The sequence below is a fragment of the Ranitomeya imitator genome, chromosome 3, assembly GCF_032444005.1.
Source record: "Ranitomeya imitator isolate aRanImi1 chromosome 3, aRanImi1.pri, whole genome shotgun sequence".
Taxonomy (NCBI): domain Eukaryota; kingdom Metazoa; phylum Chordata; class Amphibia; order Anura; family Dendrobatidae; genus Ranitomeya; species Ranitomeya imitator.
In genome coordinates, this window is record NC_091284.1 from 127,026,867 (window position 1) to 127,043,243 (window position 16,377).

Below are 16,377 nucleotides of genomic sequence, written 5' to 3' on the forward strand. Positions count from 1 at the left end.
CAGTCGGGACAGGGAGCTGGGGAACAGGGGTCACAGGGGGCTAAGGACAAAACAGGGACGTGTTGGCAGTTTAATGACGGCCAATGCAAATACGGCAGTACATGCAAGTTCAAGCATGTCTGTTCTCACTGCGGCGGGGCCTCGCATGGAGTGGCCAAATGTTTTAAGAAAGCAAGGGGCAAACCAGCAGTGGGAGGCGGTCAAGGGGGTGACACCAGTGAGGGTTCTAAAGATGGCCCCTTATCTAAGTAGGTATCCAGATAGGGAAAGGCTAGGTTACTGTGGGATGGTTTTTCGGAGGGTTTTTGGATTCCTCATCCGGCTCATACTATCCCATTTTCAAAAAAGAATTTGAGGTCGGCTAACCTTCAGGCGGATGTGGTTACGGCTAAATTGGCAAAGGAGGTTGAGTTAGGGCGCATGGCAGGGCCGTTTAGTGATTTACCTGTGGAGGGGGTGGTTGTTTCGCCTCTGGGAGTTGTCCCTAAAAAAGAGCCTAATAAGTTTCACCTGATTCAACATCTGTCATATCCAAAGGGCCAGTCAGTCAATGACGGCATTGCTGAAGAGCTTTGTTCCGTGGTATATACCTCTTTTGATGCCGCGGTGCAATGGGTGCGTAGGTATGGCGCAGGTGCATTAATGGCTAAGACAGATGTTGAATCAGCTTTTCGTTTGCTTCCGGTTCACCCCGATAGTATCCCGCTGTTAGGATGTTTTTGGATCGGGGGGTTTTATCTGGATAGGTGTTTGCCTATGGGTTGTTCGATTTCCTGCTCGCTGTTCGAGGCCTTTAGTACTTTTTTGGAGTGGGTTGTTCGGGATGTTTCCCAGGTTCCGTCTGTCATTCATTACTTAGATGATTTTTTGTTTGTTGGCCCCCCGGATTCTCTGTTGTGTGGCAATTTGTTGGCTACTATGGAATGGGTGGCGGGACAGTTTGGTGTGCCCTTAGTGCGGGAAAAAACGGAGGGACCTTGCACGGTTTTGAGCTTTTTGGGTATTCTCATACACTCGGAGAAGATGGAGTGCCGGTTGCCTGAGGAGAAGTTGTTGGCTTTACGGCAGGAGGTGATGAGATGCGAAAAGTTGCGCAAGGTTACGTTGAAAGAGCTGCAGTCATTGTTGGGGCGTTTGAACTTTGCATGCCGTATCATGCCTATGGGCAGGATATTTTGCAGGAGGTTGTCGAGGGCAACTGCTGGAGTGCGGTCAGCACATCATTTTGTACGTTTGAACAAAGAACACAGGGAGGATTTGGTAATTTGGCGGCGTTTTTTGGACAATTATAACGGCAGGGCTCTGATTCAACAGGAGGATTTGAATGATTTTGATTGCGAAATTTTTATGGACGCGGCTGGCAGTGTTGGATACGGGGCTTATTGTGCTGGAAACTGGAGTGTTGGAGGATGGCCAGATTGGTGGCGTGAAGTTGGTTTCACTAAAAATTTGGCGTTGCTGGAGCTGTTTCCAATTGTGGTTTCGGTGTTCATTTGGGGCAGTACTTTTAAGGATAGGCGAGTACGTTTCCATTGTGATAATTCGAGTGTGGTGTCGGTGATCAATAGTCTTTCTTCGTCCTCTCCCCCGGTAATCAGACTGGTTTGGGAGTTAGTTTTGCGGTGCTTGGAGTTGAATACATGGATTTCGGCTGTACATGTTCCCGGCGTTCAAAACTCTATAGCGGATGCTTTGTCTCGTTTGCAGTGGGAACGTTTCCGGAGTTGGCTCCAGAAGCGGAAGAGGCAGGAACGACATGCCCTTTTCATTTGTGGCGGATTGTTGCGGACAAGGAGATCGGCTGATACAGCCCTCGGTGTCGGGAAGGACGTGGTCAGGTTATGAGACATCATGGCATTTGTGGGAAGGGTGGTTGGAGCAGTTGGGTTCAGTTGAATCGGATGGTGACACGGTGATGGCGATTTTGCTTTTGATTGGGTCAGCGGAGGAATGGGGTTGGTCTGTGTCAAAGCTGAACAAATTTATAGCTGGTTTGGCTTTTGGTTTCAAGCTCCAGGGTGCCGTGGATGTTACTAAGGATTTCTTGATTCGGCAGGCGTTAAAAGGTTTTCGGAAGGGTTCTTCAACTTGTGATACGCGTAGGCCCATATCTTTCGGGACGTTGGAGCGTTTGGGGGAAGCGTTGGGGGAAATTTGTAGTTCTCACTTTGAGGCTGTTCTGTTTTGATTGGCCTTTTCGTTGGCCTTTTTCGGGGCGTTGAGAATCGGTGAGCTGGTGTCCCCTAACAGGTTTAAAGCCGGGGGTTTGTTGGCGGAGGATATTGAATTTTGGTCAGGTGGAATTGCCTTTTGGATTCGGCGGTCGAAGACCGATCAGTTGGGGAAAGAAAGACGTGTAGTTTTAGGGAAGGTGGTTGGGGATTTGATGTGCCCTCATCGGTGTTTGGAGGATTATTGGGGGCTGGGGCCGGACAGGTCTGGCCCACTTTTACGGCACCGTCAAGGTGAGTTTTTGTCGTGTTTTCAGTTCACGGCAGTATTGAGACAGGGGCTGACATTTTTAGGCCTTGACCCCTTGTCATTTGGGACACATTCCTTTCGGATTGGGGCAGCATCTGAGGCTGCTGGTTTGGGTTTGGGACCGGAGGTTATTCGGCGTATTGGCAGGTGGTCGTCGAATCGTTGTTTGTCCTATGTTCGTAATTGATGTTGGTTACTTGTTTGGTGGGTATTAATTGTCGTTGTATTTTGCAGGTCGGACCCCACTTCTGGTGTGGATTTTCGGACACTCTTTTGTGCATTGGGGGGCAATTCGTGCCGATGTTAGGCAAGATGGTAGGCAATTGGGTTTTCAGAGAGATGCGGTGGTGGTCCGATGGTTGGGTTTTCGGGGCATGTTGTGGCGCGGGTTACTAGCCGAGTTTGCCTGCTCTGCTAGTTTGGATTGTTCCCCGGACATTGTAGTTGTACATTTGGGTGGTAATGATTTGGGGTCTAAGCCGGTGAGAGAGTTAATTAGGGATATCCGTTACGATTTTTTAAGATTATGGATATCCTTTCCAGGGATGGTTACGGTTTGGTCCGACATCGTGCCTAGAAAAACGTGGAGGGCAGTACGTTCTTTGAGGGGGATCAATAGGGCCCGGGTAAAGTTGAATAGGGCCGTGGCGAGTTTTGTTTCCCGTAATGGGGGTGTGGCGGTTCGTCATTTTGAATTGGAGGCTGGTGTGGGAAATTATTGGAGGAATGATGGCGTTCATTTGAACGATATTGGTTTGGATTTGTGGATGTTGGCCATACAGGAAGGGGTGGAGAGGGCCATGGCGGTGGTGGGGCACTCGCGAGCCTGAGGTATTCAGTGCTGCTCGTGGTTGGCGGGGGCGGGGTTCTTGGAGTTGGTTTTATGGGGGCTGATCTGGCTTTCGTTTACTGGCTCTGGACGGGGATTTTACCTCGGGAGCTTTGGGGTTGGTTTGCCCGGTAAACGGGTTACATGGTGCCCTCGAGCTGGTGGTTACGGCTGAGGGTAAAGAAGGGTTTTCGCTTCAAGTTGGTTTGGGCTTTTGCCTATTAGGTGCCAGATTTATTAGCTCCAAGAACCCTCCCCTCAAGTTTAATACAAATGTATAAATGGTTGTTTATGTTTGTTATTAATAAAATGGCCGCTGTGGCCAAAATTATCCAAAGAAATAATTGTCATGTCTTAATTAAAGGGAAGAAACACTTCTTTGGTAAAAATGATTGGGGAGGTAGGGACTGTGCGGTATCTCGAAGGTCCAATCTTGGGATACGCAGTCAAGCGGGGGGGCTGTAGGAACGCAGTTAAACGAAAGCTCCCCATGACTGCGTTGCCAAGGGAACGTAAGGAGGGCATTTTTTAAATAAAACAGGGACGATGGGGACTGGTTTAAGGGATGGGGAGGGAAAGCGAGTGGTCTGAGATTTTATGGGCCGGTTGTAGGAAAGTGCGGGAAAGGGGGCCATTACCTGTTAGGATCCAAGCTGTGAAGCCCACCCACCCACCCTTATTTTTAGTTTTTGCTTTGGGTGCTTTGTTTGGTTTGGTGAGGGAGTAGTAAGGGAATTTAGGAGTTAAATAAGTCCTTTTGTAGGGGTTTGAATTGCACTGTTGTCACAGTGGCTAGTTGGCGGGGGGCGGGGTTCTTGGAGTTGGTTTTATGGGGGCTGATCTGGCTTTCGTTTACTGGCTCTGGACGGGATTTTACCTCGGGAGCTTTGGGGTTGGTTTGCCCGGTAAACGGGTTACATGGTGCCCTCGAGCTGGTGGTTACGGCTGAGGGTAAAGAAGGGTTTTCGCTTCAAGTTGGTTTGGGCTTTTGCCTATTAGGTGCCAGATTTATTAGCGCCAAGAACCCTCCCCTTAAGTTTTATACAAATGTATAAATGGTTGTTTATGTTTGTTATTAATAAAATGGCCGCTGTGGCCAAAATTATCCAAAGAAATAATTGTCATGTCTTAATTAAAGGGAAGAAACACTTCTTTGGTAAAAATGATTGGGGGGGTAGGGACTGTGCGGTATCTCGAAGGTCCAATCTTGGGATACGCAGTCATGTGCCTACATTCCCGTACATATAGAGGTGCAACATTTGCAGAGTGAATGCACAGCGTTCATTGTGTGCACAGACCTTGCTGTTGTGTTTTGTGTTGTGGAAAGTGTAACCATTATGTTGTTTGATCTGGATTTTTTGGGTTGAAAAATCCACCTATAGAAGCTACTTTTCAAAAGCACTTTTTTTTATCTTGTTTTGTGTCCTGATGAAGAAGATGAAGAACCGGGTTCTTCTAAACATTTAGTTTGTTGGCTTCAGCAAGACTCCATACATGGCAGTCAGTGTTGTCAGGCGCCTCTTCACTACAAGCATCATGGTTTCCCGGGTCACTACCGTCTAGAGCACCCTGCTCCACCAACGTGTCACAAGGAGCATGCAAGGATTATCTGTAATGGACCACTTCACACGGGACACCACATTATAAAGGACTATACGGACTTTTCCGCTTTGGACCCTCTAACAACACGATGGCAGTAAGTGGACACTTTAGGATCTTTCAGCAAAAACATTATCCCGAGATCTTGTATACCGAGTGCCCAGTCATAGCCACCACCTGTGTGGTATATTGGTTGGTCACCTGTTAACATTGTGCTTTGTGATGCATACCATTAATGATGATCAATCCTATATATGCGTCCTTAGTGAAGATGTATGTAGCCCTTCAAAACTGAGATGTATCACTACTCTTACTCCTACACCTATTATACTGTTTTTTTATTTACATGCAGCGTATTGAGTTTTCATCTACCAGTAGGTTCATATATGCAGCTATATTGGTAACACTGGGCCCTTTATTTAGCAATTTCTATTGTCCAGTACTTACACCCATCAGATGCTGGGACCATACTTGTTCGCTTAATTAGTTAGCTGCTCACACTGCTGTCTACGTGCCTTTCTGATCTAATGCTGAAGATACCAGATGTAGGAAGAGACCACTCACACATCTGTCCACCTTCTCTTTCTGATCTAATACTAGACATACTAGAAGTGCAGAGTTGAGATGGTGCAAATCAATTTGCAGGACCTGGTCAAGTGAGATAAGCATTGGTTCACAAAGCTCCTATCCAGCGGTCAAATATTACTGATGTAGCTGCTGGATCACCTCCTGCAAATCCATTCATACCATCTCTAATACAGAGGTAAGAAGAGGCTGCTCACACTGCTGTCCACCCTGTCTTTGTGATTTAGTACTTGAGATACCAAGGATACAGAGGTAAGAATAGGCTGATCACCTTGTTGTCGACTCTGTGTATCTGATCTATTACAGGAGATACCAGTGGTGCTGAGGTAAGAAGAGGCTGCTCACACTGCTGTCCACCTTGTTTCTCTGATTTTATAATGGAGATACCTGAGGTGCTGAGGTAAGAAGAGGCTGCTCACACTGCTGTCCACTCTGTCTCTCTGATTTTATGCTGGAGATACTAGTGGTGCTGATGTAAGAAGAGGCTGCTCACACTGCTGTCCACCCTGTCTTTCTGATTTTATGCTGGAGATACTAGTGGTGCTGATAATACATGCAGCCGCACGCGCCGGTGCCGAGAGCTGGCGGCAGTGTTGGGTATTGATGAGAGAGACTCACGCAAGTTTCTCGCATTCAACTCGCAAGTGTGACCCCTGCCTAAGAGGATAACTAGTAGTGATCTTTATGGGTTAATGTTAAACTGTTTTAAACGGTCTTATATATTCGCTCCATTGCATGTGGTGATATTTATCACATTTGTGGTTAATTGCTTTATTTGCATATTTTCTGATTTCAGATCACAGAGTTACATACTGATTTTAACTATATGAGTTATTTTATTTTCAAACGTGTTACATGTAGTGACAGAAATGCAGAGGAATAGCTACTGTAGAGGGAACTACAGCACACAAGTGCCACTTAAATGATTGTTCAATGTAAATCAGCTCCACATTGAGAGGACACATTGGCATCCTCACTATAGCGGCTACCATCTTGCTGTATTTTATTATATTGGGCTTCATCATATAGCATTGTAGCACGCACAGAAACTTGAATGGCAAATGCATATGTTAGAATTATGCTGACTGTTCATTTTGTAACAGCCGTAACACAGTTAGTGATAGACTTCATTAGAGATAATCATCAGGCATAATAATACAATGAATAATGGAGCCAAAATATTTCAATATTATACTGTATGCACAAAATGAGTTAATAACCAAATAATACATCTCTGGATCCAAGCACAGTACTATCAATAAATGCTTGGTATCCATAAGAACAGAATTATGATACAATGATTTAATTAGCCACTTTTATAAAGCTGTATTAAAAGGTGCGCATAGTTTTAATCCTCTTAACATGGATTGGGTGTTATATCTCCTCCACCATTGCCCCCACCGTCTCCTCCTCCATCACCACCATCTCCACCGTCCCCTCCTCCATCGCCGCCACCTCCATCTCCACCGTCTCCTCCTCCATCACCGCCACCTCCATCTCCTCCATCGCCGCCACCTCCATTTCCACTGTCTCCTCCATCACTATCACTTCCATCTCCACCATCACCACCGTCTCCTCCACTATCACCTCCTTCTCCACCATCACCATCACTCCCACCACCTTCATTATCTCCTGTACAAACTTCAACAGGCTGTATGAGGATGTCACTAGACTGACAATCTCCCCTGCATAGTTGTTGCCAGTAAATTCCAGCGCCAGTATTTAGATTAGCGAATCTACAATTGTCATACCACCATCCACCACCACCAACATATGCACAATTTGACCCTGATAAATCATTGTCTCGATCCTTTGTGGAGAATTTCATATTATCATGTCCAGCATTGGGTTCTCCAGATGTCATGGCATCACCAGCAGTACCTGAGTACCGTCCCAACCTAATCCGATAGCAAAGATTTTCACCCTCAAGTGAGAATGAGTCATAATTTGCTAGGTGTTGTAGTCCAGATGCAGAGCGCAGGCGAAATCGTGCACGGTGTAACTGTTGCGTACTCAATAAATGGATATGTTCATTACCTAGCCAATGGTCACCTTTTAGATCGCCAAAACCTTTCTTATAGCAATCCCAAGTAGTGTCCCATATCCTTGGATTCTTATGACAATTCTTTTGAATGACAGTCCAACCTCCATCATCCCCACCAAGGTCGCACCATACCAACAGGCGCTTGTCTTGGACTGGCTCAACTACGTAGATGCCACTTTTTCCTTCTTTTATTGCTGTGCAGCTCTGAGGATAATTTTTACCTGTCAATCAAAACATTATGCATCATTTATAAGAATAATATTTCCAGAAATCTCATGTACATTGTTAGGACTGGCGGAACGCACCAAGTACAAGATGAAATGAAACTAGATGCGTTCGCAGTCCGAGGTCCACCGTGCAGGTAAAAACCCTGCTGCTAGTAAGACGGACTATATGGCGGTACTACAAGTATACACGCACGGGTTAACTGCACCCTGCGTGAAGGAAGCGATCCTGTTGCGTCACAGGACCGCGGTACCGCACATAGAGCGCGAGCAATAAGTCAGCGAACTCAACCCCAACTAGGATTGAAGTCCGATTAGACACTTGCTGGCACAACACCGCAACTGGGTGTGTAAGGAAACTAAATAATAATATAAAGGCACAAGAGTGCGTGCGGTGCCGCACAGACGGACGCCACTAACCACCCAGGCTTGGGTCAGGAAAGCGCAGAGCAAGCACACGGCGCCATACAGGCGGACACAGCAACTGGCAGCTGTAATGTGTGTTACGTGCTGTTGGATAAGTCGGGCGCTAGATAGCAAACATACACCTTCCGCGAACAGACATTCAATAGGGAGGGTATTTAAAGAGCGACTTTCACTCACAACACACACACATATTTACAAGACAATACTAGCGCATGGCCGTGCGGTCATGCGCAGTTTATATAGCTGCAGCACAGGAAACAGCTACAGAAGTTTTGCCCTTTCAGGACCTGCCAAAAGGACCAATGGGATGTGCTGCAGTACCTGAGCATGTGACCCTCGATCTCCAACAGGAGATCTTGCCCTGGGCATGCTCAGTGTGTGCAAATAAGGACTTAGATCCAGAAACGTCCACTCGCCACTGCCCAGCACTGGCTTCAATGGCAGAAGCAGGAAAAGCAGCAGTAACTCTTCGCACAGAGTCAGACTGAGCGAGACGCTGGGATCGACGTCCCTGCTGAGCAGACTCCACTGCGGCTGGAAGAGAATGGGAGACCGCAGCGGAGACGGATCGAGATTCCCCCTGTGCAGCAGAGGAAATTCGACTCCTAACATACACACACTGTTTTTTTCCCCTCGCTTCAGCTTGGAAAACTGCTTGTTTTTTTTATTTTTTAAACTGCACAATATCAATTCTTTCAGCGTTTTTTCATCCATAGAAAACAAAAAGTAAAAAAGTAGCAAAAAAATGTTTAAACGAAAATGTCTTGGTATCATCACCTGAGAATAGCAGTTAGGATTAGATCAGTTTAATTAAAATAGTGATATAGGCTAATGTAAACATTGATCATCTCAATGCCTGACCAATGTGTAAAAGTAAACAGTGCCTGACCAATGTGTTAAATTGAACAATATCTGACTAAGGCCTGTTTCACACGTCAGTGTCTCCGGTACCTGAGGTGACAGTTTCCTCATGTACCGGAGCCACTGACACACGTAGACACATAAAAATCAATGCATCTGTTCAGATGTCAGTGATTTTTTGCGGACCGTGTCTCCGTGTGCCAAACACGGAGACATGTCAGTGTTCGTGGGAGCGCACGTATTACATGGACCCATTAAAGTCAATGGGTCCGTGTAAAACACGTACCGCACACGGACGTTGTCCGTATGCAGTCCGTGTGCCATGCAAGGGACAGCGCTACATTAAGCGCTGTCCCCCCCACTGGAGCTGAATCCGCGATTCATATCTTCCCTGCAGCAGCGTTTGCTGCAGAGAAAATATGAATAATAGTGTTTAAAATAAAGATCTATGTGTCCCCCGCCCTCCCACCCCCTGTGCGCCCCCCCGCTGTTCTGAAAATACTCACCCGCCTCCCTCGTTGGCTGTCGCTGCTTCCTGGTCTGGCCGCATCTTCTCCTGTATGCGGTCACGTGGGGCCGCTCATTTACAGTAATGAATATGCGGCTCCAGCTCCCATAGGGGTGGAGCCGCATATTCATTACTGTAATCGGCGGCCCCACGTGACCGCATACAGGAGAAGATGCGTAGATCATACATACATAGATCTTTATTTTAAACACTATTATTCATATTTTCTCTGCAGCAAACGCTGCTGCAGGGAAGATATGAATCGCGGATTCAGCACCAGTGGGGGGGACAGCGCTAAACTTTAGCGCTGTCTCCTGCACGGTGCATGTGGTACCCAGTGGGCACACGGGTGGCACACGTGTGCCGCACGTGTGCCACACTGATGTGCCACGTGAGCACACGGACACATGGACACGGATAACTCCAGTACCAATTTTATACGGTACTGGAATTATCTGGACGTGTGAAACCGGCCTAAGGCTAGTTTCACACATCAGTTTTTTGTTTTCAGGCTAAATCCGGCTAATTTTAAAAAAAAACGGATCCAACGTAAATTGTGGAAAACTGATGCGCCGGATCCGTTTTTTAGCTGGATCCGGTCTTCTTTAATGCGCATGGATTTTTTGACTTCCTGGTCAAAAAAGTGAGAGGAGAGAGAGAGACCCCAGAACGGCAAATCTGCGTGATTTGTATGGTAAATGCTTTGAAAAACGGATCCGGGCGCCGGATTCATTATTTCACACCTCCGTTTCATGTGGTTTTGGCCGATTCTGTCAGTGTGAGTTTTTTTCCGCCGGACAAAAAAAGTTGCAGTGGACGTTTTCTCCGTCGGCCGGAAATGACTATTTGGACGGATCCGGAAAAACGGATGAAACGTCTGACCATCAGGCACAATCCGGCGCTAATACAACTCTATGGAAAAAAACGGATCCGGCGTAAAAAAACCGGATCTGTTTTTTCCAAAAATTGGCGGATTGTGCCTGAAACAAAAAGCCTGATGTGTGACAGTAGCCTAAAGGTACCATTACACTAAACGATTTACCAACGATCACGACCAGCGATACGAACTGGCCGTGATCGTTGGTAAGTCGTTGTGTGGTCGCTGGGGAGCTGTCACACAGACAGCTCTCAAGCAACCAACGATCAGGGGAACGACTTTGGCATCGTTGAAACTGTCTTCAACGATGCCGAAGTCCCCGGGTAACCAGGGTAAACATCGGGTTACTAAGCGCAGGGCCGTGCTTAGTAACCCGATATTTACCCTGGTTACCATTGTAAAAGTAAAAAAAAAACACTACATACTCACATTCTGATGTCTGTCACGTCCCCCGCCGGCGTCCACAGGGTTAAAACTGCTTTCGGCAGGAGCGCTGCTAATGCACGCGCTGCTGCCGAGAAGCTTCCCTGCACTGTGTCAGTGCCGACCGTAAAGCAGAGCACAGCAGTGACGTCACCGCTGTGCTCTGCTTTACGGCCGGCACTGACAGTCAGTGCAGGGAAGCTCTCGGCCGGAGCGCGTGCATTAGCAGCGCTCCTGCCGAAAGCAGTTTTAACCCTGTGGACGCCGGGGGACGTGACAGACATCAGAATGTGAGTATGTACTGTTTGTTTTTTACTTTTACAATGGTAACCAGGGTAAATATCGGGTTACTAAGCGCGGCCCTGCACTTAGTAACCCGATGTTTACCCTGGTTACAGATGAACACATCGCTAGATTGGCGTCACACACGCCGATCCAGCGATGACAGCGGGTGATCAGCGACCAAAAAAAGGTCCTGATCATTCCCCACGACCAACGATCTCCCAGCAGGGGCGGTCGCTGTCACACCTAACGAGATCGTTAGCGGGATCGTTGCTACATCACAAAAAGCGTGACGTTGCAACGATATCCTGAACGGTATCGTTATGTGTGAAGGTAACTTTACTCAATGGCTGACCAATGTTTGAAAGCAAACAATGCCTGACCAATATCAAGTAAACTATTTCCGACTAATTCAACTCCATCCACTGTATTTGCATTTCAGTATTTTTTCATGAACTAATTAACTTTTTTTTGCTCAGAATAGTCACTATTTTTTCAGACATAAAAAATCATTTTCCACGAAATAATTTGCAAATAATTTGATCAAATCAAATTGCCCTTTTTTTCCCAAAAATGTTTTATGGTTTCACATATGTCTTTCATTGGTGGTCTAACACTTTGCATTGATCACGCTTGTGTGGTGGAAGCAAAACTGAACTTTAGGAACCTGAAAAAAGCAGCCAAAAATTCAGCAAGAGAAGCAGCAAAAAATCTAGCAAAAACCTGATTTTTGTCTGCAGCTTTTTTTACTGCCAAGAGATCAGGTTTTGGCTGCAGACAAAAGCAGAAAAAAAGCAACATGTAAACACTAGAGTATTCGTATTAACCCCTTAGGCTGCCGTCACACTAGCAGTATTTGGTCAGTATTTTACCTCAGTATTTGTAAGCCAAAACCAGGAGTGGAACAATCAGAGGAAAAGTATAATAGAAACATATGCTCCACTTCTGCATTTATCACCCACTCCTGGTTTTGGCTTACAAATACTGAGGTAAAATACTGACCAAATACTGCTAGTGTGATGGCAGCCTCAAGGAACGGGTATTTCCGTATTTCTCTTTCTGTTTTTTTGCTCCCTGTCTTTTCAGAGCCATATCTTTGTTATTTTTCTGTCAATATGGCCATGTGAGGGCTTGTTTTTTGTAGGACGAGTTGTACTTTTGAACGGCATCATTGATTTCACCATATCGTGTAGTGGAAAATGGGAATAAAAAGGTGAAATTCTAAAAAAAAGTGCAATTCCACAATTGTTTTTTTTTTTTTATTCCAATGTTGCAACGATCAAAAAACCGTTATTCTAGCATTTTGAGCCGTTTACCGATTAGATTAATTATTTTTATATATTGATAGATCAGGCGATTCTGAACACAGCGATACCAAATATGTGTAGTTTTTATATATTTTTTATTGTTTTATTTTGAATGGGGATAATGGGGGGTGATTTGAACTTTTATATTTTTTTTAATTTTTTTTTACATTTTTTAAAACATTTTTTTAACTTCTTACTTGCTTCAATAGACTCCATGGGAGACCAGAAGCTGCGATCATCCGATCGCTTGTGCCACACACAGCAGGGCCCGTCTAGGGATGCTAGAGAGCTTAGGGTTGTGCAGGGCAAGTGTCAAGGGTGCCCCCCTTTAATCTTTTCCTAGTGGCAAAGCTCCCCTTCCCTTCTGTCTCGCCGTGCCCCATCTTGCTTCTGGCAAAAGCATGACGGGCACATGAGAGCATGGCCTAATGACAGAAGATAGTTGTTTTAAGACAAATTTCAGGTTAGAATGTGCAGTCATTACTCACCGCTGTTCGGGTAGTTTAGGATATCTTGTTCAGCGATTCCATTTAACATATGGCTATTCTGAAGGTTTAATATTGAAGACAGTTCCAGCTTGTACCCATAAGCAGCACATATTACCCCACCGATCAGGAGTAAAAGTGCCAGAGACCCATGCTTCCCTTGGACCTCTGGATTAAAAGAAATATTAGTGCAATCATTTAAAAAAAAAAAAGCAGCAATATCATATAAGTGAATATAGACCTTGTCTCCCAGCATAGTCACCGCCATTAACAAATGTACCTATCTGTCTTTTAAATTCATCTCTATTTACCCATCCATCCGCCCATCCATGCATCCGCAAATCTAACTATCTATATCTATCTGATCATCCATCCCAGTAGGATTCTTACTCATCTATGTAACATGTAAGACGTTACACTGCGGCATACAAAAGTCTGTATACCCGTTAATATTAGCATATATACTTAATGTCCACTTTACTAGAGACATCTGTATTTTCAAGATAGGTATTTCCCATGAACCAATATTACATCTGATCGATTTCAACACCTAGTGAAATCTGTGCCGCGAAGTAACACTAAAGGCTAAATAAAGTCCAATAGATCGGTGTCTACAATATAGTGGCCATTTTATAGGACACAAGCCCATAAAACTATTCTGCACATTCTACCGACTGTTATGCTCCAATAAAAATGCTGATTGTCTCCATAACTGCTGCAGATTAAAATCGTGAAGTCATTAGTAATTGAACTGCATATGATCAGACCCATAAGGCAAACTGTAAGACATCTTACCCATTTTTGTCCAAGTAGAGTTGGGCTCTACAGCTCATCGTGCCCGGCAGTCCTATTTATACCATATGGACCAAAGGGAGGGGATGTAACAGCTCTGTCAGAACAGCTGGGAACCAGGGGTAAATGATGTTTAATAACTAGGTGTGAAGGCGACTTCTGTCTGTTTGAGGAACTGAAGGATCTATCTAGATTACACGAATATACAACATACTTGTGATAGGACTGCAGCGGCGAACACTGAAGATTAGGCCAAGACGATGATTCAGCTGATGTATTACACACAGGGAGAAGCAGCAATGTGTTATATACCGAGGAGGGAACAGTGTGAGAAATGATCATACATCCTACAGCGACAGCGGCTGATGAGCAGCAGTAACAGATGGTTGGAGAGCAACATATATCTGCGAATTGTGTTTTATCAGAAAAGAGCAAAGTGAAGACACGGTCTTTAGTGTAATGTGGCTGTGAACAGAATCAGAAGTGTATGGGGTCTGGGTACTGGCAGCAGAACAATGGAAGCTTGACACTTATTAACAAGCAGCTGGAAGACGCCGTTTGACATTTCCTTGGTTCTTCTTGTTATCTCCCTGCTATTTTGATGGTTATGTTTCTATTCAAATTGCGTTGGTCACATTAACTAGTAATTATATCTACAGAAATCATTTACATCTTCTCTGCAGAGATGGAGCTAAGGGTTTAGCATGTGGGTACCAAAGACCACTCAGTGGACCCCTAACCCAGGGAAAATATGTTTAGAAACTACATATGGGCATCCTAAATCTGGTGTTTTATTCTTGGCAGTACGATTGCAGTAATGCTCAATATATGTCATTTTATATGTTTCACTAATTCAAATATAAATATCTATGTATATAGATATATATGTACCGTATATAAAGGAGCTGCTACTGAACCAAGTATTCAGATTTAGCCTAAGGCTATATGGCGACTATGGCTATGACACCACCACTTCTTGCTACTTGTGTTCACATTGGCCATTAAATAGACAACTAAACTCAAAAAAATGAACTGGCGTATAAGTTAGTATGCATATATGCATAAAAAATAGAACACATTCATTCAAGTTCAGACTAACATGACTATAGCTGAATGAAGGGAACCATAAAGTTAAAAATTAGTAAATCCATAATTAAATAGTAAAAAAACAATGTAAATTATAAAAATAGAACAGAGTGCCCAGTAAGGGGGACACCAATCTATCTAGATATCACATTGCTACTGGATGTTTACAAATGCAAAAGAATGTAATTCCATTACTAGCAGTATAGACTGGCAAGGTCACTAGACTTTGATAGTTTTTATATTCTCCTTTTGAACTTGTTTGGTTCATCCATATAGCTGTATATTGATTTGATAGTTATCCCTCCTACTGGGCACTTTGCTATAATTTATATTTTACATTGTTAATTAATGATTTAAATAAAGATTTACACATTTTTTACTTTATGGTTCATGTTATGAAAGGCAATTCAGTATCACAATGGACATGGAGGTCAGAGCACACACAGTGATCTGACAATAACCCAAAATCATAGAACGAGCTCTGAGACGTGGGAACTCTGCAGACCGCAATCCCTAATCCTCTCCAAACAACACTAGAGGCAGCCGTGGATTGCGCCTAACTCTACCTATGCAACTCGGCACAGCCTGAGAAACTAACTAGCCTGAAGATAGAAAATAAGCCTACCTTGCCTCAGAGAAATACCCCAAAGGAAAAGGCAGCCCCCCACATATAATGACTGTGAGTTAAGATGAAAAGACAAACGTAGGGATGAAATAGATTCAGCAAAGTGAGGCCCGACTTTCTTAACAGAGCGAGGATAGGAAAGATAACTTTGCGGTCTACACAAAACCCTAAACAAAAGCACGCAAAGGGGGCAAAAAGACCCTCCGTACCGAACTAACGGCACGGAGGTACACCCTTTGCGTCCCAGAGCTTCCAGCAAAACAAATAGACAAGCTGGACAGAAAAAATAGCAAACAAATAGCAAAGAAGAACTTAGCTATGCAGAGCAGCAGGCCACAGGAATGATCCAGGGAAAAACAAGTCCAACACTGGAACATTGACAGGAAGCATGGATCAAAGCATTAGGTGGAGTTAAGTAGAGAAGCACCTAACGACCTCACCAGATCACCTGAGGGAGGAAACTCAGAAGCCGCAGTACCAGTTTCCTCCACAAACGGAAGCTCCCAGAGAGAATCAGCCGAAGTACCACTTGTGACCACAGGAGGGAGCTCTGCCACAGAATTCACAACAGTACCCCCCCCTTGAGGAGGGGTCACCGAACCCTCACCAGAGCCCCCAGGCCGACCAGGATGAGCCACATGAAAGGCACGAACAAGATCGGGAGCATGGACATCAGAGGCAAAAACCCAGGAATTATCTTCCTGAGCATAACCCTTCCATTTAACCAGATACTGGAGTTTCCGTCTTGAAACACGAGAATCCAAAATCTTCTCCACAATATACTCCAATTCCCCCTCCACCAAAACCGGGGCAGGAGGGTCAACAGATGGAACCATAGGTGCCACGTATCTCCGCAACAATGACCTACGGAATATGTTATGTATGGAAAAAGAATCTGGGAGGGTCAGACGAAAAGACACAGGATTAAGAACCTCAGAAATCC

At 44.9% G+C, this 16,377-nt stretch overlaps 1 protein-coding gene across 1 annotated transcript; it reads right to left on the reverse strand.

Moving 5' to 3' along the window:
* Positions 1–6,310: 6,310 nt before the first annotated feature.
* On the reverse strand, positions 6,311–13,864 carry LOC138672950 (fibrinogen-like protein 1-like protein). The gene is made up of 3 exons (XM_069761404.1): positions 13,727–13,864; positions 12,935–13,099; positions 6,311–7,759 (listed from the first exon to the last, which is right to left on the reverse strand). Exons 1-3 carry the CDS (start codon positions 13,728–13,730, stop codon positions 6,852–6,854), a joined length of 1,077 nt encoding a protein of 358 aa, XP_069617505.1. The 5' UTR covers positions 13,731–13,864; the 3' UTR covers positions 6,311–6,851.
* Between the last annotated feature and the right edge of the window lie 2,513 nt (positions 13,865–16,377).

Coding starts and splice junctions, on each gene's coding strand:
- LOC138672950 (XM_069761404.1), bottom strand. Junction 7,760..12,934: donor CCTAAACTACCCGAACAGCG/GTGAGTAATGAC, acceptor TTTGATTGACAG/GTAAAAATTATCCTCAGAGC.